The sequence below is a fragment of the Silene latifolia genome, chromosome X (genome assembly GCF_048544455.1).
Source record: "Silene latifolia isolate original U9 population chromosome X, ASM4854445v1, whole genome shotgun sequence".
Lineage (NCBI taxonomy): Eukaryota > Viridiplantae > Streptophyta > Magnoliopsida > Caryophyllales > Caryophyllaceae > Silene > Silene latifolia.
In genome coordinates, this window is record NC_133537.1 from 340,298,359 (window position 1) to 340,326,271 (window position 27,913).

At 39.1% G+C, this 27,913-nt stretch overlaps 2 protein-coding genes across 2 annotated transcripts; one reads left to right on the forward strand and one right to left on the reverse strand.

The window, feature by feature from the left end:
- Positions 1-814: 814 nt before the first annotated feature.
- Positions 815-5,578, reverse strand: LOC141619395 (polyadenylate-binding protein RBP47B'-like). The gene is made up of 8 exons (XM_074436412.1): positions 5,296-5,578; positions 2,914-3,397; positions 2,689-2,777; positions 2,455-2,585; positions 1,864-1,960; positions 1,587-1,742; positions 1,217-1,314; positions 815-1,104 (listed from the first exon to the last, which is right to left on the reverse strand). Exons 1-8 carry the CDS (start codon positions 5,446-5,448, stop codon positions 993-995), a joined length of 1,320 nt encoding a protein of 439 aa, XP_074292513.1. The 5' UTR covers positions 5,449-5,578; the 3' UTR covers positions 815-992.
- Positions 5,579-20,664: 15,086 nt separating this feature from the next.
- LOC141621046 (uncharacterized) lies at positions 20,665-21,219 on the forward strand. Its single transcript, XM_074437765.1, has one exon. It carries the CDS (start codon positions 20,665-20,667, stop codon positions 21,217-21,219), a length of 555 nt encoding a protein of 184 aa, XP_074293866.1.
- The last annotated feature ends 6,694 nt before the right edge of the window (positions 21,220-27,913 follow it).

Sequence of the window (27,913 nt, forward strand, 5' to 3'; positions counted from 1 at the left end):
TTATCTGACCCGAGGAACTTTCTATGTGATTTCCGGAGAATTTTGTTCCGGGACTCCGGAATCCCGAAAAACCGTGTATTATACACTTCAATTTCAGCCGTTCGGAAGGTCGTACCGGACCCTGTTTCTTTTTCTCCCTGTTTTTCAATCACGCGTCCGAGCTCATTTCAGGAATCAACCTGTTAGATTTCAGCCTCAAATAACGAGCTTAACACCTTTTTCACGGTAATCCGAGTTTCGGCGAATGCTGGTTTGTGGCACACTGGCACCTCCAAATGTCTTCCGTTGGTGCTCAAACTTTGCGTGGCCGCTTTATCTGACCCGAGGAACTTTCTATGTGATTTCCGAAAAAAAAAAAATCCGAACCCCGGAATCCCGAAAAACCGTGTATTCAATTTCAGCCGTTCGGAAGGTCGTACCGGACCCTGTTTCTTTTTCTCCCTGTTTTTCAATCACGCGTCCGAGCTCATTTTAGGAGTTAACCGATTCGATTCAGGCTCAAATAACGAGCATTAATACATTTTTCACGATTATTCGAGGTTAATGCTGGTTTATGGCATACCGACACCCCCAAATGTCTTCTGTTGCTACTCAAATTTTGGGTGGCCGCTTTATCTGACCCGAGGAACTTTTTATGTGATTTCCGGAGAATTTTGTTCCGGGACCCTGGAATCATGTTTTGTTATTGACAGAGTTTAGACAGAGGCCATCAGAAGCTTTCAATGGTACCATATGTACCCGAACCATGAATCATCGAATTTAACAAAGGCTTCACACCGAGATACGAGTAAATTGCCTTTAAAAACCCGGAAAAACGAAGAAAATGAGCAACATTGACTATCAAAAGCTAATTTCAGTAGCTATATTATAATGATGAGTCCTTAGCTTCTACGGAGTAATACAGTTCAATAGCAGCATGTAGACATAACTTTGATCCATCGCCCTTCACTCTTTGAGTATCGAGGATTGAAGCATCCATGACATTACATAAACTAGTGCGGTCCAGGAATGGATGAAGCTTGTCTTGTACGCGAGGAGGTTGTTAACCACATGGGTCGACCTAGAATTGCAGAGCCATGGACTGCCAGGTACGCTGCATTCAGCCTAGGCATGGTAGGAAGATAGAAAAAAACAGGAAAATATTCAGCATTTAAAATTAAATCAAAACACACAGGCATAGAGGGAGAGGGAGATAGAAACCAGAGAGAGAGATTACCGATCAACGTCCGGTGTAGCTAGAGGATCAAAGGGTTCCTTATGCTCCGTTCCCGGAGCAACACCAACTCCGCCAGCCATATCTTGCACGCCTTCAGGCTGTGGTGAAAAATTGGTAAAGGTGAATATAGCATAAACTGATGACGTGATAACTGATAACTACCCCACACAGTTGCCTTGTTTTCAGTGGGACGACAGACACACAGTGATGTCAGAGTACAAACAAATATATGTATCCCAACAAAATATTCAATTTGCTTTTAAGGGCTCGCTTGGGTTGGGGGTCATCGTTACAGGAGTAAAGCAAGCCAATATCAAATATATACTAGAATCCACTCAATTAGCTAAGTATAGAAAGATAGAGAAATTACTTGTTGAGGATATTGAGCATAACCAGCATATGCACCATATGCATACGCAGATGGATCCTGAACGGCACCATATGCATAAGCGTCGTAACCTTGCCCGTATCCATAGTATGCGCTCCACTGACTAGCATCAACTTGCTGGCCCCAGGCAGTACCATCCTGGAATGATTCACACATTAAGGCTCAAGCTTCTGCTTTTAAGCAAAAGATGAAACGACTCGATTCAAGACTGCTTTAGACCAACATGGAGATTAATTGCATTTCTGAAAAGAATGTCTACCTGCTTAACAGTTGGGCTCCTACCCCATGAAATACGTATTGCTTGCTGACCAATAACTGCTCCTTGTAGCTTTTGTATAGCTTCATCGGCAGATGCCCTGCAAACCACATATATTTCAGGGATCAATAGACAGAACAAGCATCGATCTAAAGACCAACAATAACAACATTCCCCCGTGCCTTGAAGAGTTCTACCTGTGGCAAAGTAGGGGGTATGATGTATACAATTTTACCGTATGTTGAAAACATATTCTGTTTTTGGGTGACAGGTAAGGAAAATTGCATCGTGATTGCCTTGATCAGGTAGTACTACACGATATATGAAGTCCATAGAGTTTAGTGAGCCATTTTACTTTATTCCATCACCTTTGAAAACGAAGGAAATAATATATCACGTGTAATGTAGAGTTGAAGGCTAGATTCAAGTTCCCTTGCACTTGCCAAGGAAAATTTAAAATAAATCGGGTTTGAAAAAAAAGGTACTGCAGTATTAATATCAGAAGCAGCAGTTTTCAAGCTCGCAATTAGAAATTTAGAACTCAAAAGCATTAGAGTAACTATGCAGAGATTACAGACATACTCACATGCCTACCTGACAGCAAACTGAACAAAAGCAGAACCCTTAGTAGCCGGAATCTTTACATAGCCAATCTCCCCAAACTGCAAACAATGCTGTCTCAGTTCCTCTTCTGTTACATTTGGGTCTAAATTACCAATATAGATCTGTGAAAAGATGTCACCAATATTAGATAATGAAATAATAGGACAAAGGAGCAAAGGAACCAAACGAAAAATGACTAGCCCACAAGTCTCTTTTTTCCCTTACCGTTGTATTGTTTGGGTCATGCTCCATTAGTAGTGGTTGAACTTGTTGCACTGGTGGTGGCACTATATATGCTGGAGTAGGATAAAGGGCTGTCAAGAGTAAACTTGAGATGGTCATTGAAGAATTGTAGAATGGTAACAGAGAGCTACTCAAAACACAAAAATAACAATCTAAAACCTAAATGCACAACGATTATTATCCATCCAGAACATAATTGAAAGTTACCTTTAGCAGCAACATACGACTGTTGAACCCCAGGTGTCTTTTTTGGAGTAGCAGCACTAATTCGCATAGGCCTAGACAAACAATATTGGCCATTCATTTCAGTCATCGCCCTATTTCTCTCCATCTCATCTGCAAATTTAACAAACCCATATCCCTTTGACCGACCTGTGCTCGGATCTGTCACAACCTTTGCACCCCTAACAGAAGGATAGAGAGCCCTAAAGGTCTCTTGCAACAAATAATCTGAAACATCAGGTGCCAGATCCCCCACAAAGATAGAATGATCAGGGCCTGCATCAGGCCTTCTTTCTCCAATCCCAAAAGAAGCCCAATTTAATCTGAAAGGTTGTTCGGTTCCAGGCATAGAAGTTCCATTGTATGCTTGTAAGACGCGTTCAGCAGCTGTATGTGACATAAACTCAATAAACCCATACCCCTCTGGATGGCCAGTAATCTTATTGCGTATCACTTTTACAGAAACAACCTACATAAAAAATGGACTCACATTTGTTATTTCGATATCCAACTATTTACATGACTTGCTTTGATGATCAGTAATCTATCATACGAAGTATAATATATCCTACTATCCTAGTTAGGAACAATTAATAAAAATGTAAATTCTGTGGTTGCCTACATGCTACTAAAATTGTTTGAGAAGGTTGGTGTTTGGGGCGAGGTGAGAAGTAAAAGCACTCAAGACTAAAAAGCAGAAACAACATTTCCTTACCGCAAGAGGATAAAAAACACATTCAAATTACATAAAGTAAACATAGCCTTTGTCCTTGGCTTTGCCTCCCCAAACACCTAATTTAAGTCTTACTTTCAAGCCCAGAGTAGTCTCTAGATCCTTGTTCCTCCTCGACCACCACCTTCCTAAAAAACTTTTGTTCGCTCATGACAAAAAGCAAGATCATAATCTCCTATAAAAAATACATGATTCTAGCATTCATCTGCTTATGGTTCTTATTTCTATAGCATACCAGACAATTTCACTGATTAATAATTTCTCAGAAACCCTCATATTTCATATGTAAGCAACTGATGTGAAACCTCAGATATTAGTCCAAGTTAAAATTTAAATAAGAGCTAAAAATAATACGAGAAAGGGAAAGTAGAAAGCATGAGACACTGAAGTTTACAGCAATATTTCTTAAGTTATCATCAGCAAATAACATTCTTAAGTGTGAAAAACAGAGAAAGCTAACAAAAGCATAGACTCGGTGTCTCACGGGCTCCTAAAATTTGCAGCTAAGGGGGTCGGATACAGACAGCCTTATTCCCGGTTTAGTAGCAAAGATGCTGGAAGTTCCATAATGTAAGATATCTCAGTAATTGTATCGAATGACAGAACAATTAATCAAGGACAATAGAAGCTAGTTCTACACTTCTAATACTTCCATTACCACCGCTAAATGAATGGATAATCCATAAACCAAATAATATTTACGCTTATATGATCCCCCAAATAATTAACTAACAAGCTGAATTGTTGTAAATGATCAATGCATCTCATACTTCCTGAAAGTTAGCATCCATTGTCGAAATACTCTTATACATTCCCTACCACTTAACAACTACACCACCCACTTCCGCCTCAGTCTGAACCACACTAGCTAACCATCCTAAAATTCTCGCTGCAAAATTAACCCCTCATTCGTAATTTCAACTTAACCTTATCAACACAATACAAGTTTACTCCGTCACCTTCTTTCCCCTTGTCGATCCACCCTCTTCGCCAGCTAAAATAAATAAGGATTAAAAAATCACTCAACCCTGTGATTATCCAATATCCATTACATGACTTCACATTCTCGAATTCAACAATTAATAACAGATTTTACAGTTCTAACATTTCACAGTACTTTCTCCATTCAACTCCACTCTACCACTTTGCTTTTTCACGTTTGTCAACGCATGTTTTATGCGCTAAATATCATTAGCTACGTATTTGCAAAAATTATAAAATTTAGATATTTTTAATATACTCAATTATATTTATTTTTTCCATTCTATACGAAGTTATTTTAATCAAAAATAAATAAATGATTGGGACAAGCGAAATATAATAGAGGATTTTAGACCACCACATAAACCCTTAATTAAATTACTGATACGGTGATTGAGGTAAACATCAAATGTGAGACCGTCTAAATGCGCACATCAGAAACAATTACTCCGTCGTCTCAATCATTTGTTTACCTTTTATATTCTGCGGGAGAGTTATTCTAATCAAAGGTAAACAAATAATCGAGACAGAGGGATTATATAATAAACTGTCCCCTTAATTAAATTAAATGAGTGATAATGTAAGACCGTCTCATACAAGACTCGACTCGACTCGTTAATTAAAGACGAGAAGGAAAGGGCAAAATAGAATACCTCACAGGTGTGAGCGAAACAAGAGTGGAGATAAGATTCGTCAACCCAAACTTGAAGATCACCAATCCATAAAGTACGCACTTCTTCTAGAGTTTGTGGTTGGTGGTGTTGCGGTTGAGGTTGCGGTTGTGGTTGCGGTGGCGCCGACATCATCGTCACCGTGTGTGGTTGTTTTTGCCGCCTAAACGGGTTTTAGTTAACACTTTTTTAGGGCGAATTTTTGCGGTGTGGACTTGTGGTGGTGTGACAAGTTGACAACGTTCCACCGAGCCCTTGTGTTTAATATAAGTCAATAAATATGAGTATGTGTCCGAGAAAAAGGATGGTAAATCGGATGTACTACATCACACTTAATGAATTTTTGAGTTTTTGTGTATTTTTTTTTTAGTTCTATAGAGTTTATAAATTACATTTTAGTTTTATGACTTCAAAAATCAAAATTTTCTGAGCTTATATGTAATTCTTTTGAGTTATATGTAACTTTTTGAGATTAATGTTTAAGTAAATGAACTCAAAAACTTTATGATAAAACTCAAAATCTTAAAATTAAAACTCAAAAACTTTATGTTAATGCTCAAAAATTATACCATCTGATGTACTACATCAGATGTATAATCCACTTACTGGTATATGTCCTAATGCAAATATAACATGCCAAATTGTCAATTGTTATTGCCCAACTATTTCGAGGTGTTTTGAAAGCCGATAACTTTAATTTATCTTTTTTATTCAAAAGGATGAGATAAGTTAATTCTTTTCCAGATGATCAATTTAGTTTTCTTACCTTATTAAAAAAAATTATTATCTGTATTTGAATAAAATAATATAAATTATTGAATTATTTGCTTGAGTTTTGTCATAAAATAATACTGAATCCATAGAAAAATAATTAAATATTAATATTAATGGCATGAAATGAGAATCTGTTTTCTAACGTATGTTCTATAAATAAATATACAATAGGTCTTGGTGTAGACGGGTGGGGCGAACAGACGGGTAAAAACCTCTAATAAAATGGGTATGGGGGACAAGGTGGGGCACCCCCATGTGCTTCCCACTTTATGGCAAATGGGTATTTTGTGAGGGGAAATGGTATCCGTCTATGCGTATAGACGGATAGTGTCCGTCTATAATGAGAATTTGTGATAAATATATATTCTGTATGACTGTACTTCATATAGAGTGTGACTTTAACTCGACTAGTTAACTCTTAGACACTCTTTGGGATGAGAGTTTTTGTTTAATTTGAACTAGTTTAGACCCCGTGCAATAAATGCACGGTGTATATATAGTTTTTTATATATAAAAAATCACTTATAAAATAGTGATATTTTGTTAATTGTCCATATTTCTCGTTATTGTATTTTGCTTTGTTGACAATTAATCAAAAGAATTGGGTAATGGAGGAATCAAAATTCTTACAAGAGAATTTTTAACAAAGTCCCCTCTAGGGTTTCCCTGTGAGGATATCAGTCTAGGGTTTTTCCTGTCTCTTCCTTACTGTTTGAAGGCGGTTTTCATCTCGTTTTCTGGCCAGGGACATCGATTCAGCGGGTATTTCTCTTTCTTTTCTCTTTCGTCTTTCTTCTATTGTAGTGTAGTTGTTCGGTGAGTGGATGGAGAAGAGGGGGTTGGCTGGTTCGTCGAAGGGGAAGGGGATTATGGGGGAGGAAGATGAATTTGTGTGGGACACGGAGGATGGGGAGGACCATCGAGTTAGGGCAGAACATATTCTTGTAGGGCGCATATGGACATCGAAAGCAGTTAATGCTAGGGCAGCCATTGAATCAATGACAAGACTATGGAATACTAAAGGGAGTGTTGTGGGTAACCTAATTGACGCTAGTAAAAAGATCTTCGTGTTTAAATTTGAATCAGAGAAGGATAAGGCACGCATTGTGGAGGGCCAACCGTGGCACTTTGACAAGTTTATATGGTGTTTCGATGATCCGGTGGAGGAGGGACGATTAACGGACATGCCTTTGATTCACGTCCCAATTTGGGCACGTGTTTATGACTTACCTATCCGGGGACGATCGAACATGGAGAACTTGAGACGTTTGGGTATGCAACTGGGAACTTTTGTCGCTGTCGATGAAGCGCCTTTCCCAGAAATGGAAAGGGCAGTGAGGATACGGTTTGTGCATGATGTGAGTGTTGGGGCTGGTGTCCTTTACAGTTAGTGCAAGGACTTATAAATCTCTAAAAGGATCAAAGGGTATACTTTTGTATCATAATCAGTTGGTCCACGTTTATCAATAACGGTTGGCTTGCTAGATAAGTTTGACGTTATTGTCATACAGATGGCGGTGATCAACTGGTCCCTAAAAGTCACACCTATAGGATACGTTTGAGAGATGTGACGGTATGAAAATACAGTCATATAGATGCCAAATTTGACTAACCAGTTAGTCTGAGTTATTTGACTAATAATTAGTCAAAATGTGATGTTGAGATATTTTATTTAATACTGATTAAATAATAATGGCTAAGGCGAATTAAGCAGTTAATTCGTAAATTGAATATAAGCGTTTTATATTTAATTAAATGTATATTGAATATAATTATACAATATCGTCTTTGTCGGACATGTATTAATATTTCAACTAATCCGTATTATTAGTTGATGCTTTAATAACCGATAACCGATGACGATTTATAACTAAACCGCGTCATATACATTTTAGCGATTTACGAACCGGACCATGAGCTAAAACTAAAAGGAAGTGGAAGCCCACTTCCCAAGGGGCCTCTCGGTTTGGCCGAAATTAGGAGAACAAAAGGAGAGCCTCTCCTCTTGGTTAACCTAATCATTATCATTTGCAAAAAGAAATTAGGGTTTTGAGACATTTTCTCTCAAAACTTTAGATCTCACATCTAAACAAAAATTCACAAAATAATCCTCTCAATATTGCAAGGCAATTAGAGGATTCATTCTAGCACAAGGGCATTTCTCGGACGATCTTGGGTGCATCATTTAGGAGGAGATCTACTTTGATCTCTCATTGCCAATTTGCACTAGGACCGAAGGTTATTCCTTAAACTTTATCGTTTCATCATTGTTTTTCGTTTATGACAATATATTGCATATAAAATTTGCGTTATAATCCTATAATTAAAGGGTCTTATACGGATATTACCCCACAAGTGGTATCAGAGCGAGGCCACGTAAATTTTTTTATGTGATTTTCATCAAACGAATTTTGAATCGATGAATTTTTGATTAAAAATTGTTGCGGCAGCCATCTTTTTCACTCGGCAAAAAAATTTTTATTGCTGCGTTTTTTTTGAACCGTGACATGTTTACACGGTTTAGGTTGTCGTTTGTTTTGTTTTTCATTTTGATCTTTGCATATTGTTTTGTAATCGATATTCATTGCAATATGTTAAAGATGTATCAAAATGTTTGCATAAAATTTCGTAAGGCACAAATTTTTGTCTCGGCATTTTTCCTTTTGAAACCGTGCGGCCTCTTGTTAATCACGGCCTGTTTTTCTTTCTTTTTTGCCTTGAATTGCGTGCCTCACGGCTCTTGCTAGAACATTCGATCTTTTGTTTATCAATCGTTCTTTGCATATTGTAATTTTAATCGATAATTATTGCAATATGTTAAAGTTGTTTCAATTGTAATTTCAATTATATACATATTAGATTAAATTGCAATTGGGTTTTAACAAATCGTTTTGTTTTTAACCTCTTGTTGCTCACGATTTTGAGCCGTTTGATTTTTTTTGTTTTGCCTTTTGATGCTCTCGGCATTTCAGCTTAAAATAAAAAAAAAAAAATTCTGGGTACTGTTCACGCCCAGCAGTGAAGAAAAAAAATAAAAAAAAAATTCTGTTTTTTTTTCTTTTTTTCGGCCAATTTTGCATAATACTGATTTATGCACTCGCTTGATAGTGAAACGGTTCACCCACGAACAATTTAGTTACTTTAAAACGATTTAAAGTAACGGATTATCATGAATAAAAATTAAGTTGATGAAGCGGTTTTGTCACATAATATTAATTGTCTTTGGTGGTTTGGATAAATTTAACATAATTACGGAATTATGTCACGAATAAATTTAATTTAGTTGATGCATTTTATTTATCGTTATTTTGAATGTTTTGAATGCTTTTATTACGTATTTATTTATTTTTGCAAACGGTTGTAACTTAGTGTGGCCTTAGTAGAACGTGTTACCGTAATGATGGAACACGGTCTTGGTTGTATTTTGAGATCTCGTATCTCCCTTTTTATTTCTTTTAATTTCAGTTTTTATTTAGAATGTAAATAGGTTTATATTTTGTAAATTTTAATTGTAATTTTGAGAAGACTAAAGAAGGAGATCGGATGCTCACTCCCGCTGCATGGACAAAGATGGAACATCAAGACAAGCTTTTCGGGTCCAACGGTGGATTCCAAAGTTGTATTATGTTCTTTTTACTAGGATAGGCCACACTAGGAATTTTTATTTACGTATTGCATTCTTTTATTTATTTTTCGTAACGATAATATGCATCATTTTCCGCCTAAATACCAAACCACCTAATTATTGCATGAAAATTGACACATATAGAGGTCACGAGTTAGTTTTCTTTGACATTCTTATGTCACATGATTTTAAGCCATCACCCAAATTAATTCATTCACGCAGACGCTAGTTATTCGTTCACTTAATATGAATTATAATTTAGTTGATGGGATCTCCCTCGTATAAACAAAAAATTGAGAATAGTCTTTATAGGTCAAACTCCAATGAGTCCCTTCTTCGTCGGTAGGCATAATATGACCCCTTCTACGTCGGGTAAGTTGGAACTGATTGACCTATTTTATCTCAACACTATGGTCACTCGTACGATCCTGTGATTATGGTGGACTATAGATAGGATTTACGGAAATCTATCGACCAAGAGTTCTTACGGAAGAATTAGCTAAACAGTTGGCTTATCAATTTACAGAAATTGAGTCTTGCGATCACTTGTATCATTCTTGAGGGAGATCAATTATGCAAGTGCGAGAGTCTACACGTTAAAATGAATTTTAAATAGACTTAAATCACCTCGATGAGTTGCTTATTTCGTTTTTGTTTTTCTTTCTTTTTCAGTGTAGATCACGAACTTTTAAACTGCTAATAACAAATGGCTGGTTCTACTAACGACCCAATGCCAAGTGCCACATTGGACCGTGAGTCCTGGCTTCGGATCTTCATGAATCAGATGAATCGTCTACTACTCGATCGAAGAATGATGGATCAAACTTCGCGGGTCGGGAGGCGGCATTACGGAATGCGCCATTGCCGCCGACGGGAAGCTCAAATATCTATTAGAGCCCATCCCGGCAAACCCAGGTCCCACGGCTAGAGCTAATGAAATCGCCAAGTTTAACGATTTCTGTATGGAAGCGGGTGCGATTAAAAACGTGCTCATTTTTGCAATGGAATCCAATTTGCAGAAACGCTTCATAGCCCAAGGTGCAAACAAGATTTTCACCACGCTCACCAAGGAATTCTCGAAAGCACCGAGAATCGTGACCTATGAGCATACCACTCGCTTCTTTGATGCGAGACTCCAGAAGGGCCAACCGGTTAGCCCACACATTCTCAGCATGATTGAGAATGTCGAGAGACTGGAGACGCTTGATTGTAAAATCAGCGAGAACATCGTGATTGACCGCATGCTTCATTCACTCCACGATGGTTTTGCGCTCTTTAGAGCGAATTACTATATGAATGATTTGAAGAAAACTCCCCATGAACTGCACTCCCTTCTCGTACATGCACCGAGAAGGACATGAAGTTCAGTGGGAGCTTGAAACAGGATGTTCTCGTTGTGACAAACAAGGGGAAAGGTAAGGGCAAAGCTCAGGCAAACCTAGCAGTAGGTAAACCGAAGTTCAAGAAGTCGGGTTCAGGTAAGAGTGGGCCTGGTGAGTCGAGCACCTCATCAGGCGCGACAAAGAGCAAGAATGAAAACATGGAATGCCATCATTGCCACAAGACTGGGCATTGGAGGCGTACATGTCTTGTTTATCATGAGGACCTAAAGGCGGGTCGTGTTAAACTGTTGGTATGTCTTCATCTTCTTCTACTTTTATTCATATGATTGAGATTAACCACGCAAGTTACGGAACTTGGGTACTTGATACTTGTTGTGGTTCTCATCTGTGTAATCATGTGCGGGGGCTCGAAACATCGAACCCCTCGTAAAGGGTGAGGTGGACTGCGTGTCGGGAATGGAGCACGAGTGGCTGCCGTCTCGAGGGGAACATACGTGATCCGCTTCCTAGCGGATTTGAGTTATTTTTATATAACCGCTATTATGTACCCAGTCTTTCTAAAAACATTATTTCAGTTTTTGCACTTGACAAACTTGGTTTTTCATTTGTAATAGAGAATAATACTTGCATTTTCTCATTACACGATATGATTTATGGCAAGGCAGTCTCCATGAACGGAATTTATGTTTTAGATCAGACCACCGAAATATTACACGTAATGAATAAAAGGTTAAAGGTTGGTGACAAAGATCAAACGTATCTATGGCACTGCCGTATGGGACACATTAATGAGAAACGCGTAAAACAGCTCATCAAGAATGGAGCTATCTCGGCCTTTGATTTTCAATCATTTGGCACGTGTGAATCATGTCTCATCGGTAAGATGACTCGTATTTCCTTCAAAGGTGTTGGAATGCGCGCTGCTGACCTATTAGGACTCATACACACGGATGTATGTGGACCTATGTCAATCACCGCACGAGAAGGCTATAGGTATTTCATCACTTTCACGGACGATTTAAGTAGATATGGCTATGTCTACTTAATGAAGCACAAAAGTGAATCCTTTGAGAAATTCAAGGAATACCAGAATAGGGTACAGAACCTATTGGGTAGAAAGATTAAAACACTGCGTTCAGATCGTGGTGGCGAGTATCTTTCTCACGAGTTTGATCAACACCTAAAGGACTGTGGGATTGCCTTACAGTTAACTCCACCTGGAACACCTCAATTGAATGGTGTGTCCGAACGGAGAAATCGAACACTACTTGATATGGTTCGATCCATGATGAGTCACACCGTGTTGCCTGACTCATTATGGGGTTATGCTCTTCTGTCAGCTGCTCTAATACTTAACCGGAGTCCGTCTAAAGCTGTTGACAAGACTCCATATGAACTATGGAAGGGAACGGTCCCTAACTTGTCCTTTATACGGGTTTGGGGCTGCGAGGCTTATGTCAAATGGAGACACGAGGATAAGCTCGGCCCGCGAGCGGTCAAGACATACTTTATAGGTTATCCTAAAGGAACGCTTGGTCATTACTTTTATTCGCCAACCGAACAACGTGTTTTTGTTGCGGCTAGTGCGACATTCTTAGAGAAGGAATTTCTCGAGAATGCAAAGAGTGATAGAACCTTCGAACTGTCGGAGATTCCAGAACCAAGTACCGAGCAACTATTGGAGGAACCTATTCCTTCAATCCCGGCTGCGGTTAACATTCCTGAGGAACCTAGGAGGTCGGGTAGAGTCTCTATTCCTCCGGACAGATACATTGGTATGGTCGAGGAACATGACATAGATGACATTCTACTCTTAACGAGTAGTGAACCCGCAACCTATAAAGGTGCCATGACCAGTTCCGACTCAAAGCCATGGCTTGAGGCCATGCAATCCGAGATGGACTCTATGTATGAGAACAACGTATGGGATCTTGTTGACTTACCTGCTAAGGTTCGTCCCCTTCAATGCAAATGCCTTTACAAGATAAAGCATTCTGTGGAAGGTCAACAAGATATCTACAAAGCACGACTAGTTGCTAAAGGTTTCACTCAAGTGCCAGGTTTGCACTACGATGAGATTTTTGCACCCGTAGTCATGCTGCGTTCCATTCGGATTATCTTAGCGATTACCGCTTTTCATGACTATGAAATTTGGCAAATGGACGTGAAAACCGCCTTCTTAAACGGCTTTTTGGAGGAAGAGTTGTACATGGTACAACCCGAAGGTTTCATCGATCCAGAACATCCTAAGAAAGTGTGCAAGCTTAAGCGTTCCATTTATGGACTTAAGCAAGCATCAAGGAGTTGGAATCATCGCTTCGACCAAGTGATAAAAGAAAATGGATTTACTCGATCGGTCGAGGAACCATGTCTATATATCAAGTCGAGTGGGAGCAAGATTGTCTTCCTAATATTGTATGTCGATGACATACTCCTGATTGGGAATGACATACCTCTCTTAACTTCGGTGAAAGTATGGTTGAAAAACCATTTCCAGATGAAAGATCTGGGTGAGGCACAAAGAATTTTGGGCATCCGTATCTATCGAGATAGATCACGACGGATGTTATCTCTCAGTCAGGAGTCTTACATAGACAAAATCCTAGAGAGATTCAGTATGACTAACTCCAAAAAGGGGTTTCTTCCTATGGCTCCAGGGGTGCATTTGAGCAAGTCTCAGGCACCAGAGACACCGGAAGAGAAAGAGCGCATGACACGGATTCCTTATGCTTCGGCTATAGGATCAATCATGTATGCCATGATATGCACACGTCCGGACGTGGCATATGCATTGAGTATGACAAGTCGATTCCAACAGCATCCAGGTGAATCACATTGGCTGGCTGTCAAGAACATTCTTAAGTACCTACGGAGGACTAAAGATTGGGCATTGACTTATAGAGGCCCTCAAAAGCTATGCGCAACCGATTCTGCAGATGCTAGCTTCCAAACGGATCGAGATGACTCGAAATCTCGGTCTGGATTCGTTTTTACTCTTAATGGCGCTGCGATCGGTGGAAGAGTTCCAAACAAACTGTTACAGCAGATTCTACGACCGAGTCCGAGTACTATGCCGCGTCCGAAGCTACAAAGGAAGCGATATGGATGCGTCAATTCTTACATGGACTATCGATAGTGCCTAGTTCGAATGACCCGATCACCATCTATTGCGACAATAGTGGTGCCATCTTCCAAGCTAAGGAGCCAAAGTCTAGCAACAAGTCTAGACATGTACAACGGAAAGCTCATCTAATCCGAGATTACGTGGAGCAAAAGGAAGTAGTGATAGAAAAGATTGCTACAGATGATAACATAGCAGATCCTCTCACTAAACCATTACGACAAGATAAGCATGAAGGGCACGTTAATTCCATGGGAATTAAACGTGTTCCTAAGTTGTAGTACTCTTTTATGGATTAGATTCATTCTCTTTTGTACTCTATACGACATCATCGTTTTGATATTTATATATTTTGTTTTTCATGTGGAATTGTACGACAATTTTTGAACACCACAAAGTGAACTGAACGAACATTATACTTTTCAGTCCTTAATTGCCCTCATGAGCTGATAACTCTGGCAATTATTTTGTGACGTTGGTTGATGGTGGGTTCAACGAGCCATAAGTCAACCGCTTGACTGACCAATCACAGAGGCGAGTTATACGGATATCTCGTAGGACATAATTGTGACATCGACGTGGAGTCCTAAATGTTTTATAACATTCGGTGCCCGGTCGTGGATAGGACTTCCATGGTGATCCTAAGAGTCGATTCTTTTGACTATCGACTGTCTCTTGAGACTAAGGCAGATTTTGGGTGACTTTGGTTTCTTTCTCACGGTCATCGTAACGGGGGCCAAGTAGATTTTTTTCAGGTCATTTCATGCTTTGTGCTTGGATCGGAAGGAGTTCGAGTTGAAGGAAATATTCAGCCTTTATCAGGTACTCGATATTTCTCAGGGCCACTCGAGGAGCTGTAACTGAAATGCATGGCCATGCTCGAATACGAATTCGTTTTATCAGTTAAGTTACTCTCTAGTCGGGGAAACCACTCTAGATACAGATCGATTGTAAAATACGACCTTTGCGGATCCGGATCTGCAAATTGTTTTACATTGAGTGGGAGAAATTTTAAATGAATATGAGAATCGGTTATCGCACATACACTTGTACGGACAAGTGGGAGTTTGTTGGAGCTTGTGTCCTCCAGTTAGTGCGGATAACGTCATTGCACATACACTTGTACGGACAAGTGGGAGCTTGTTGGGGCTGGTGTCCTTTACAGTTAGTGCAAGGACTTATAAATCTCTAAAAGGATCAAAGGGTATACTTTTGTATCATAATCAGTTGGTCCACGTTTATCAATAACGGTTGGCTTGCTAGATAAGTTTGACGTTATTGTCATACAGATGGCGGTGATCAACTGGTCCCTAAAAGTCACACCTATAGGATACGTTTGAGAGATGTGACGGTATGAAAATACAGTCATATAGATGCCAAATTTGACTAACCAGTTAGTCTGAGTTATTTGACTAATAATTAGTCAAAATGTGATGTTGAGATATTTTATTTAATACTGATTAAATAATAATGGCTAAGGCGAATTAAGCAGTTAATTCGTAAATTGAATATAAGCGTTTTATATTTAATTAAATGTATATTGAATATAATTATACAATATCGTCTTTGTCGGACATGTATTAATATTTCAACTAATCCGTATTATTAGTTGATGCTTTAATAACCGATAACCGATGACGATTTATAACTAAACCGCGTCATATACATTTTAGCGATTTACGAACCGGACCATGAGCTAAAACTAAAAGGAAGTGGAAGCCCACTTCCCAAGGGGCCTCTCGGTTTGGCCGAAATTAGGAGAACAAAAGGAGAGCCTCTCCTCTTGGTTAACCTAATCATTATCATTTGCAAAAAGAAATTAGGGTTTTGAGACATTTTCTCTCAAAACTTTAGATCTCACATCTAAACAAAAATTCACAAAATAATCCTCTCAATATTGCAAGGCAATTAGAGGATTCATTCTAGCACAAGGGCATTTCTCGGACGATCTTGGGTGCATCATTTAGGAGGAGATCTACTTTGATCTCTCATTGCCAATTTGCACTAGGACCGAAGGTTATTCCTTAAACTTTATCGTTTCATCATTGTTTTTCGTTTATGACAATATATTGCATATAAAATTTGCGTTATAATCCTATAATTAAAGGGTCTTATACGGATATTACCCCACAGTGAGACGACCTTTAAAGGAAGCTGTGGAAATTAAGATGAGGCAGGGCTCGGTGGTGGAATTCGAGGTTCGATACGAACGCATTCCTACATTTTGCTATGGATGTGGAGTTCTTGGGCATGGGGAGAAGGACTGTGACGATGGACCGTATGATGAAGGAGATCTAAGGTTTAGCGAAAGACTGAGGGCCTCACCATGGAAGGTTTTTAAGACTCAAGCTGAGCCAAAAGCAATGAGTTCGCGATCTTTAGCGAGTGTTTTTGAGGAAGAAGCTAAGAAGAATGAGGAGGATGCAGTCACGAGTATGGTGTCGAAGCTCCAGGCTCTTGCACTAAAAACGAAGGGGCGGACAGTAGAGGGACTAAAACAACGTTCAAAGGAGGCAGGGCATTATGAGGAGGGGACAGATCAGAGGGAGGGGCCAGTGGATGGTAGGGTGCGGGAAAGGAGTAGGGAGGATGATGGGGGGGTTGTGACCTTAGGAGGAGGGGAGCAGGGTGATAGAATGGGCCATGTCGAAGATGAAGGAAGGAATAAGCACCAGGAGGCCACAGAAACGGTGAATCTGAGCACGGGGAAGGATGGTAGAGGACATTGGACGAGAATTGAGAGGATGGGAGGTGGAAATGTGGGTGTTGGGAGTTCATACACATGCGAGAAGAGGAGCAGGGAGGTGGTGGAAATTGAGGGCGAGAAGTTGGGGAAGAAGACACGTACTTTTATGGGTGTAATTTCACCTGAGGCGGAGGTTGAGGGCGCTCAACCCCGCCTGGCCCAATGAATCTTTTGAGCCTTAACTGCAGGGGGCTGGGCAACCCCGATGCAGTAGGCGGTCTTCGGAACCTTATCCGACGGGAGGCCCCGGCTATTTTGTTCTTGTGCGAAACTAAATTGAATAGTCGAGATATGAGGAAAGTTCGTAGTAGTATGGTGGGTTATGATGGGTTAGAAGTGGACAGCGTAGGTCGTTCTGGGGGTCTAGCTGTGATGTGGAGAGGTGAGCTGTATGTTACGTTCTGCGACGGTACATTATATCGACCTAGATGTCGAGCACGAGGGGAAGCGGTGGAGGTTTACAGGGTTCTATGGATGGCCTGCAGTCCAAGATCGTCACTTATCTTGGCAGCAGCTTCGTCTCTTGGCAGGGGAATCGAATGGACCTTGGATATGCATGGGTGACTTTAACGAGGTTCTTTTTTCTACCGAAATGAAGGGCGGCACGAGACAACAATGGCAAATGAACAATTTCCGTGATGCGGTGGACGAATGTGGACTTCGGGACCTCCCTTATGTGGGGTATGAGTTCACTTATGATAATGGGCAGGTAGGGGATGCAAATAGGCAATGTCGGTTGGATAGGGCTATGGTCACTGGGTCTTGGGGCGATTTGTTCCCTTATGCGAAGCTCGTGCACCTCAATAGGGAGTGGTCTGACCATGCCCCTATTAAGGTTTTGTTGAATGCTAGGGAAATGGAGGAGATGAATAATAGAAGTCGGCAATTCAGGTTTGAGGAAGTTTGGGTAGGAGAGGCGGGGTGTGAGGAGGCTATTGAAAGGGCTTGGCTGGGAGACGATGGGAATATCTTGGAAACTTTAGGGCGGTGTGCGGCTGAATTGCAGGCCTGGAAGGGAGTGAGTGTGGGAAAAATTGTGCGGGATTTGAAAAAGAAGAGGGATAGACTACGGAGACTCAATGAAGGTGACCGAAGTGAGGCAAATGTCCGAGAACGAAGGCAACTTATTCATGATATTGCACGACTCCTTCAACAGGAGGAATTGTTTTGGAGGCAACGGTCTCGGATTTTGTGGCTTAGCGAGGGAGATAGGAATACCAAGTATTTTCACCGGAAGGCTGGGGAGAGGAAAATCAAGAATAGAATCTCTAAACTTGTGGATGAAGAAGGGCGAGAATTTCAAACGGAGGAGGCTTTGGCTGGTTGCGCGACTAACTATTTCCAGAAGTTATTTTCTTCCTCTAGGCCGACAGGTTTTGAGGAGCTGTTAGAAGGAGTGACAGGCCGGGTTACGAGCGAGATGAATGCGGTCCTTCGTGAGCCATACACGGCTGGGGAGATTTATCATGCATTGGATCAAATGCACCCTCTCAAGGCACCGGGAATTGACGGTATGAATGCTCTCTTCTACCAAACATATTGGAATATCGTGGGGAGGGCGGTCACTAGAACAGTTTTGGGTATTTTAAATGGTGACCCGATACCGCCTGAGCTTAATAAAACGACCATTGTTTTAATTCCGAAAAAGAAAGCCCCGGATAAAATGATGGAATTCCGACCCATTAGCTTATGTAACGTGCTCTATAAGTTAGTGTCAAAAGTCCTAGCTAACCGGTTAAAAGTTTTCTTGGGTGATATTGTTTCGGAAAATCAAAGTGCCTTTACCCCGGGAAGACTCATTACGGACAACGTTTTAGTAGCTTTTGAGATGTTCCACTACATGACGAACTCGCGTGGAGGAGGGGGTCATATGGCGCTTAAACTAGACATGTCGAAAGCTTACGATCGGGTCGAATGGGGTTTTTTGAGGGCGGTTTTATATGCTATGGGGTTTGACTGTGCGTGGGTTGCTAGAGTGATGGATTGTGTTGAGTCGGTTTCATACGCAGTTAGAATTAATGGCAGACTGTCGGATATAGTGGTACCGGAGAGGGGCTTGCGCCAGGGAGATCCGTTGTCCCCTTATCTCTTTATTTTATGTGCCGAGGTCTTCTCTAGTATGATACGCAGGGCTGTGGAGAATCAATCGTTACATGGGATCCGTGTGGCTCAGACGGCTCCAACGGTCTCACACCTTTTCTTTGCAGATGACAGTATCATTTTTGTTCGGGCTAAGGAATCGGAGGCGAGATGTGTCAAGGAGATCCTTCGTCAATATGAGAGGGCATCGGGCCAAGAGGTGAGTCTAGAGAAAACTACGGTTTCTTTTAGTAAAGGCACGAATATGGCGAGAAGGAACGGGGTGCTAGGGGTCTTAGGAGTACGGATGGTAGGGGAGCAGGAGAAGTATTTGAACCTACCTACTGTGGTTGGCCGTTCTAAACAGGCGATTACCAAAATTGTGAGGGACAAACTTAGCAAGAAATTACAGGGATGGCGGGGTATGTTGCTCTCTAAAGGAGGTAAGGAAGTGTTGATAAAGGCAGTTGGCCAATCTATTCCTACCTATGTCATGAGCGTTTTTAGACTACCGGCTAATTTCTGTGACGAATTGCGATCGCTTGTCTCGCGGTTTTGGTGGGGTGGTGAGAATGGTAAGAGGAAAATTCCTTGGGTGGCTTGGACCAAAATGTGTCGTCCAAAGTGCCGAGGTGGGTTGGGTTTTAGAGACTTCAATAAGTTCAATAGTGCTTTGTTAGGCAAGCAAGCTTGGAGGATGGTAACTAATACGGAATGCTTGATGGTCCGAGTTCTAAAGGGGAGGTACTTTCCGGGGACTTCGTTCATGGAAGCCGAACTTGGGAGCTGCCCTAGCTACACATGGAGGGGGATTTGGGAGGCAAGGGAAGTGTTAGACAAGGGAATTCGGAGACGCATAGGGGATGGGCTGTCCACCTATGTCTGGAAGGATCGATGGATTCCAAACACACAATCTAGACGGGCTGTGTCGCCTAGGGGCCAAGGGGATGAGAATTTACGGGTGGGTGATTTGATGGAAGCTAGCGGTAATGGATGGGACATAAATAAGGTGCGCTCTTTGTTCCTCCCGTTTGAAGCTGATAGAATTTTAAAAATTCGTATTAGCGATTTGAAACCGCGGGATGAATGGTGCTGGGACCCCGACAAGAATGGTGAGTACTCGGTTAAGTCTGCATACCACATAATGGCGGGTGAGGAGATGGATGAGGTAGGACAGTCGTCTTGGGAGCGAGATAAAGCGCTATGGAATCTCATTTGGAGTGTTCCGGTGTTACCTCGTATTAAAATTTTCTTTTGGCAGCCGTGTAATGACTCATTAGCTACCAAAAAGAATATAGCAGCCCGATCGGAATTGACGGATATCTTTTGCCCACGGTGTCGTGACTGCGTGGAGACGAATCTTCATGTTGTCCGAGACTGTGGGTGGGTTGGGGGGGTGTGGGACGGGCTGGAGATTGAGGTAAGGACGGAGGAGGGAGGTGTAGGGGTCAAAGAATGGGTCGAAGCCATGTTTAAGGAGATTGGGATAGTGAGGAGAATGGAGTTATTAGTAGGTTGTTGGGCTATTTGGGAAAGACGAAATAAAGCGGTGTTTGATGACGGGGAGTGGAGAGCGGACTGGGTGATTAGGAGGGCGAAGGATATGTTAATGGAATTGCGGAGTGTGGGTGAGAGGGGGAATAGGCAGGGGACGAATGGGTGAATGAAGGGCGGAGGTGTGGGACAGAGCAGAGAGGCGGCTGGGATGACGGAGGGGGAAAGGGAGAGGTGGTCACGACCGAGGGCTGGAGTTTACAAGGTGAATGTTGACGCGGGTTTGATTGCAGGAAAAGGAGTGGGTTGGGGCATGGTATGTCGAGGGAGCTCAGGGGCTATCACCTGGGCAGCTACGATCCAAGATGAAGGAGAACTCGAACCAAAGACGGCGGAGGCGTTAGCTATTTACCATGGAGTGCAAGAGGCGAGAAGAAGGGGCGAAAAGGAGGTTATCATCGAGAGCGACTGCTTGAACGTGGTTGAAGAGTTGAATGCACGGAAACAGGGACGGAGTAGCATTCATTTGATTTATAATGACATTTTATCCATTTGTAATTCTTTCGAATCTTGCTTGGTTGTTTTTGTTAGTCGTAAACTGAATAGTGTAGCTCATGCACTCGCACATCATAGCCCTTGGCTATTGGGTAGGCGTGAGTGGACGATTGATGTTCCTCCTTACATTCGAGCTTTGGCCGAGTGTGATTTATCATTAATGAATTAACCCGTTTCGGGTTTCCTCAAAAAAAAAAAAAAAAAGAATTGGGTAATGTGTTGAAATGAATTTTAATCAATAATAATAATTTATCCACAAAGCTAATGATTTTAATTTTTTAATTTTCTCAATTTTTTTGTCACAAAAGTAATAGTAATGATTTACCGTTTTGGTTTATATGTAGTATGTATCAAGTCATTCTCAAATAATAGTATCAATAAAAGTAGCAATTTATTGTTTTGTATAAATTTATTTATATTTTAATTAAGATATTATAGTTTAACGTTAGGTGAAAATAATATAATTTGATGAAAAGATTCATTTTAATTAAATGATAATAATAATTAAATGATAATAATTTAATTAAATAACAATGTAATTATTAGTATCATTTTTTAGTGAATGCACAAAATTGTAGTTATCTTCCTTATTTAAAAAGATGCTTTTTAGAGGGAAAAATGTGAAAATTTCTATTCTTTTAGTAAATAGGGAATGTTATAATATAACTTTATAATGTTATTATGCGATTGGGCTTTGAATTTGTTTTATTCTCTTGAATTATTGTTGCATTGTATACGGTCTACTGGCGATTACAATTGATATAATATTAAAACAATAATGTCCCTAAAAAAAATGTGATACATGAAGTCATCTTCAAATTCTCCCTATTATAAGACATGAAAAATATGATGTTGGAGTTGAGATCACGTGTCCTATAATTGTGCCTCATCTTCTGTTTCATCATTTTTATCTTGCGACACATCATTCACATAATAAAAGAAATGACAATTTCTCTTAAATTAATTATGTGTCACAAGAAGAACATAGTGGACACGAAATGGGACACGAAATGGGACAGAAAATCCGCTCTCACTAATGGGACATGATTTGCCAAGTAGATAAAATAGATCTCAAAAGTGAAGAGGATAAATATACAAATTAATAAAAACGTGTGCATAGTGCATGAAACACACTGTTGGCGCCTAATTTGGTTAGGGTACTAAATTTATTATTTTAAGGGTATGTGGGCTTGAGAATTAAAGAATAAAGTTATTGGGCCTAAGTTAAGTCAATCGAAGACAAACAGAGTCCAAGAAGACCAAGAAGTCAAAAAGGAAGAACGTTGGGCTAAGGGGCACGATAAGCGCCCATATGAAGCTTAAAGAAGACTCGGCGGTTTACTAACCGCCTCCTACAAAGCAGTAGTTTCCAAGAAGCTGAATGATGCCTATATAAGGAGGCATTTCATTAAAGCAAACGACAACTCAAACAACAAACAACAACTACTACAACTTAGTTTATCCTTATATTAGTCTCTTAGGTGTAGCGTAGATTAACATTAAGAGTAGAAGTAGAAGAAGCACGGCGAGCCCATCCGATCATGGAGGTAATCAGCCATCTATCACTTAGTTTGTAATTTAGCATCCACAAGTACTCTTGTGAAGACTCTAGTTGATGTTGTGCTATTGGAATCTTCTTGATATATAAGTATCGTTGGGAATTCTTGTGTTTAAGTTTGAGAATTATATCATTCATTGTTGAGCGCTAAATTATTATATGTAATTTAGCGTTATTTATTAGATTACGGATCTACAACCGTGACTCGAACCCTTACATTTAAGGATACATCACAAAGTGTAGGAAGATAATTACGACCACCAAAGTACCTTAAGGTACTAACCTTGTTTCACACAAACACACACGCATGTGATTGGCGAACCGAAGTAGTTGTAGGACTCTAGCTCTTGAGTTGAACTCTTGTTGAACACAAATCCTAGTAGGCTACAACTCTCATACGGGACATACAGACTACTATAAAAATATGCACCGTGGTACATTCATGGGAGGGCGAAAAACACAAACCAGCGACACAAATACAATACCGAGAGATCCTACATCAGACCGAACCAGAAATTTTACTCTTTCACAGATTATCCGCCTCGAATATATTATCCCAGATTCAAAATCAAACCATACAATAAAATCGTCCCAGTTTCCATACAAGCGCATAAGAGCCAATAATTTACGACAAAGTCGATATTCGTTCATAGTCAAGATCCAAATAGGCCTGAGGGTACCAATATCAAATAAGGTTTTTTTACTCTTTTTATTTCGTTCTTTTATTTCCTTTTTTTATTTATCGTATTATTCGTGTATTTGTATATAAACTAACCTAGTTAATTTGTCCAAATAATTTGTATTGTCTTGTATAAATTGCTTATTAATTTTCGTCAAATATATAATATTATAAATAAATAGTACAGACTGTCGCGGTCCGGGTGCCTAACACCTTCCTTGACCGTATCTTTACCCCCGAATCCGCAATCTTTGCTTCGGACCGGAGTAACGGATCAGTCCTCATACCAGGGGTCAAAATGGGGCTTTTCCGTTAAAATTGTTTTTGTATGTTTTTTAATAAAACCCACCGGCGACTCCTCCATATTATTTTATTTTAAAAAGGATATTTTTGCTGGGATCTCACAGTGTGCAATGAATTATAATGAAGAAATGTATTATAATGAAGAAATGTAACTTTTATTATGATTAATTGATTGATTATGCATGTTGCAAAATCGATTACACTTTTATTATTCGCGATAGAAAGAAGTTAAAGCTTGATTAATTGGACGCGCATTATATTCCAGCCCAAACTGGACCCCCGTAGAAAATAATGCGACCCAAATTCGGATCATGCGTGTAGTAATCTAAAACCGTGTAGAGTAAATTACAATCTTCAAATGATTCAGTGTCCGGTGGATTTACGTTGTTAAATCTTTCATCTACCACTGTCACTTGGTAAATACACGATGACTCTTTTGTGTCACCGGTGGCCTGCCTCCCGTTTCCCATTGCTGGTGGGGGATTTACCATGCCTGGATCATCTATCTCCCCTCCATACTCCACTTGATTAGCGATATCTTTTAACGTTGTGAATAAGTTTTTCGGCCAATATCCAACTTTCACGCTGCCTACTGTTAACCACCAATTTCCGTCATCTTGATGCTACAATCAAGTAAATCAACCCATATATCAGCACCCATCTGTCTCAATCAATTGTTTTAACTTTTTTTTTTTTATAACAAGCGTTTAATTAATCAAAGTTAAATAAATGATCAAAAAAAATAGCTTAAATGGTTTTAATAACGTGATTATATAAGCAGGATTGATCAAGTGATAAAATTATAGTTATGCGTATTTCACACAGAAAATGGTGGCTACTCGCTAGTGCTAGTTAGAATATCATCTAGTGGTAGTTAAACCCCATTTACTTTGTATAATTGTGAAATTTAAACCTTTTAGTTCCTGTTGGAGTAATTAGAGCCCCTGTAAGTTGCACAATAAGTGAAATTAAGCCCCTTACCCAATATCTCATGAGAAATTCAATTTATCATGTTACAAAAGTAAAATTTGTTACGCTTTTGTAAAAAAATACAAAATATAAGTTAAAAAAAATCAAGATTAGAAAAAGATAGCATAAATTAGAAAAATAAAATAATTATTATGAAAATCAAAATATACACTCCCTCCTAATCTCTATTTTCTTCCCATTGTTTGTGGTCACGAGTATTAAGGAGTGGAATAAAATAGGAGTAAAAGAGTTCGGTGGGATTTGGTGATTGAAGAGAGGGATGAATAATTTGGAATTGAATAATAAATTGTGGAACACATACATTAAGGGAATGAATAAAATATGAGTAAAAAAGTTCGATGAGGTTTGGTGATAGGAGAGAGGGGTGAATAATTTGGAGTTAAATAATAAATTGTGGGCTACAAACATTAAGGGAAGGAATAAAATAGAAGTAAAAGAGTTGGTGGACTTTGGTGATAGGAGAGACTCAGATGTATAAATAAAATAAGAGTAAAAGTTTCCAAAGTAAGAAAGGGGAAGAAAACCTGAATAATCCATTTTAGAAAATAGGGGAAAAAATAGCGAATAAGAGGGAATATTTATTTATTTAATTTATAAAAAAATATATACTTTTTAGCTTTTAACATTATTTTTAATCAAAATTCTAAGAATTGAAAAATATTTTATTAGGTAGTTGAGAAAAAATAAGAAATCAAAAAAATAGATCTTCATGACAAGAAGAATAAAAAAAGAGATGGAAAATATAATAACTAGCTAAAATACATATCCAAATTTTTTATTCTTTCAACATTTTAAAATATTTTACGTACAAGTTGGTCATTTTAAAAAAAATATCCAATTTTAGTTTTTTCTACAAGATAATGAATTCCTCGTGAAATTTTATAATTGGCTTAATTTCACATTTTTTTTCATAACTTAAGGGCCTATTCACTACGATTTGAATTTAATGGGGTGAATTTCACCATTAAACAAAGTGAAAAGGCTTGATTACCACTTTCACGGTACACTTGTGTAAAACCAACTACTAATGATAGTACTCCCTCTAATTCAATCCAATGTACACACTTTCCATTTTAATGTAATCCAATCCAATGTTCTCATTTCCTTTTTTGGCATAAATTTGACCATCATACCCTCATTACAATTTGCTAACCAAAATGAACCTATATATTGTGCAAATGGATCCTCTCCATTACTTTTGTGTCCATTTCCACTCACATTCATTATTATATTATATATTTCTACCTCATTTATTTACCTTTTAATTCCGAAATAAATCTACAACCATCCGATCGGGCCCAGATTTAATCCGAGCCATTAATAAGTAATGGACCTCCATTTCTTTTTATGAAATGGAGAGGATCCTTTCTCATATATTTTACGGGCATTTTTAAGACTTTGCACCATTTTTGAATGAGTTTCCTTAAATCTTGTCCCTGGGCCCACGGGTACATTGGATTGGATTGGAGGGAGTAATGCTTTTATTATTCTGATTTAGTTTAGTACTCGTATTTTTCTCTTTTTTTTTGGTATATGGGTAAGCGTTTATGATGCTGACGGGAATTGAATCTAGGTAATGAGCGTCAACTCTCATAATAACTAAACTAGTTGATATATGCTCTGATTTAATTTGGTTGGGTTTAGTAAATTTGAGTTCATAAGACCCTAAAACAGTGGAGTAAACTTATACCTTGTTAATCGATATACTCCATCCAATTTGTTTTCCTCCAATTATTGAATATACAGGCGAAGCTACGCCCAATGGTATAGCAGTCGACACTTGTACAAAACCTGGGCAATCCATATTTATGCACCTTTTCCCTCCCGCCTATAGATGAACATCAATATAAAATAAGATAATGCATAAAAGAATTTGTATTAAATTAAGATTATATGTGCTAATGGGAGGTCGATGTTCTTACACTAAAGCTTGCGTAAAGATGAGCTTCGTTATCTTTAAAGACTTTGGGATTAACCTATATGATTAAAGGGAAATAAACTGAGATTATAGATTTATACAGAGTAGATCATTTTCAATACGAAGTACATCAAATTATTCAGTCAAATATATAAATAAGAGTAATTTTGTGTCATATGAATGTTGTAACAAGATATCAAAAAGTTTGGATTAAGAATCTAACCATCCATCCAGCTTCCATACTCTCCGCTCCATTTAAAAGCTTGATTCGAGCTGAAGACCATTGAGAACTTTGAACTAGAGGTTTGAAAATATTGATGAAAGCATGAGCTCCAAAGAATTTTTTGTTCGGATTATTAGCTCTTGTTCGAACTTTAGCACTCTGCATTAGGTGAATAATTATTCCCGATCAGTTGTTATCTCTTTTTATTTCTGGCTTGTTTTTTCTCATAAAAGGACATTTACATGTGTGAAGTAATATCAAACACGGTGTTTTTAACATGTGACACAAAAGTGAGTGTGTTGATAACTTCATTTTATATATATTTTAACCCCATATTTTAGCTCTATTTTACATGTCATTTGCGCTAATGTTAGTGATCTAATGAGCTAATTTCGTGTTCTAGTTGTGTTTACTCATATTCATTGCATTTTGTAGGAAATTAAGCTTTTAGTAACTTTTCCCCGTCAAAGTAGCAAGCACATGAGTTCACAAGGCTAAAAAGACTAAGCAGACCTCGAAAGGGTATTTTGGTAATTTCCAAGTCCGGGTAAGAAGTATGAAGCTTGGGTTGACATGCAAAAGGATCATACAAAATAAAGCCCAAATGAGAAGTCAAGTTCATGTGGAGAATGCTAAGCTTGGGATCCCATTTGAAGCATTCAACCGGAGGAATTATGAGGCATTAAAACATAACATTGGACTCCCTTTGCAATTTAAGACGGAATTAAGAGAAATAACCAAAAAAAAACACGACCCCGATTGGGGTGTGGTGGTGTCCCCGATCGGGGTGACCGCCTTCTTAATTGTTTACGTTTCATCTCTCACTCCTATATAAAGGGTGTTGATTCGACACTTCTTATACACCTTCTACACCACTTTCATACTCTTATTTTAGTTCTTAGTTTAGTTTAGATTAGGTTTCCCTTTAGCATTTCCTTTATGTTATAAACAATTTCTTTAAGCGTTTCAATTTATATTACAAGTTCATTTACAATTTCCATTCAAGTATTTTTTCTTCTATATTCAAGTTCTATTTCCATTATAAAGGTAATCTCATTTCTAGTCTTGTTTTGTTATTTCTTTTGTCATTTCCATTATTAGTTAGTTATCATGTTCACTTTATCATTTGTCATTAGTTTAATTTATATTATGCAAGAATTGTTTAATTTGTCTAGGGAACAAGGGAAACCAT

What these genes read in the sequence shown, in the direction of transcription:
- LOC141619395 (XM_074436412.1), bottom strand. Translation starts at nt 5,448, where the DNA reads ATGATGTCGGCGCCACCGCAACCACAACCGCAACCTCAACCGCAACAC. An exon ending in TTTGTTCAGTTTGCTGTCAG is followed by an intron (nt 1,961 to 2,454) that starts GTAGGCATGTGA and finishes TGTGGTTTGCAG; the next exon opens with GGCATCTGCCGATGAAGCTA. An exon ending in GCTACACCGGACGTTGATCG is followed by an intron (nt 1,105 to 1,216) that starts GTAATCTCTCTC and finishes TACCATGCCTAG; the next exon opens with GCTGAATGCAGCGTACCTGG.
- LOC141621046 (XM_074437765.1), top strand. Translation starts at nt 20,665, where the DNA reads ATGAAGGGCGGAGGTGTGGGACAGAGCAGAGAGGCGGCTGGGATGACG.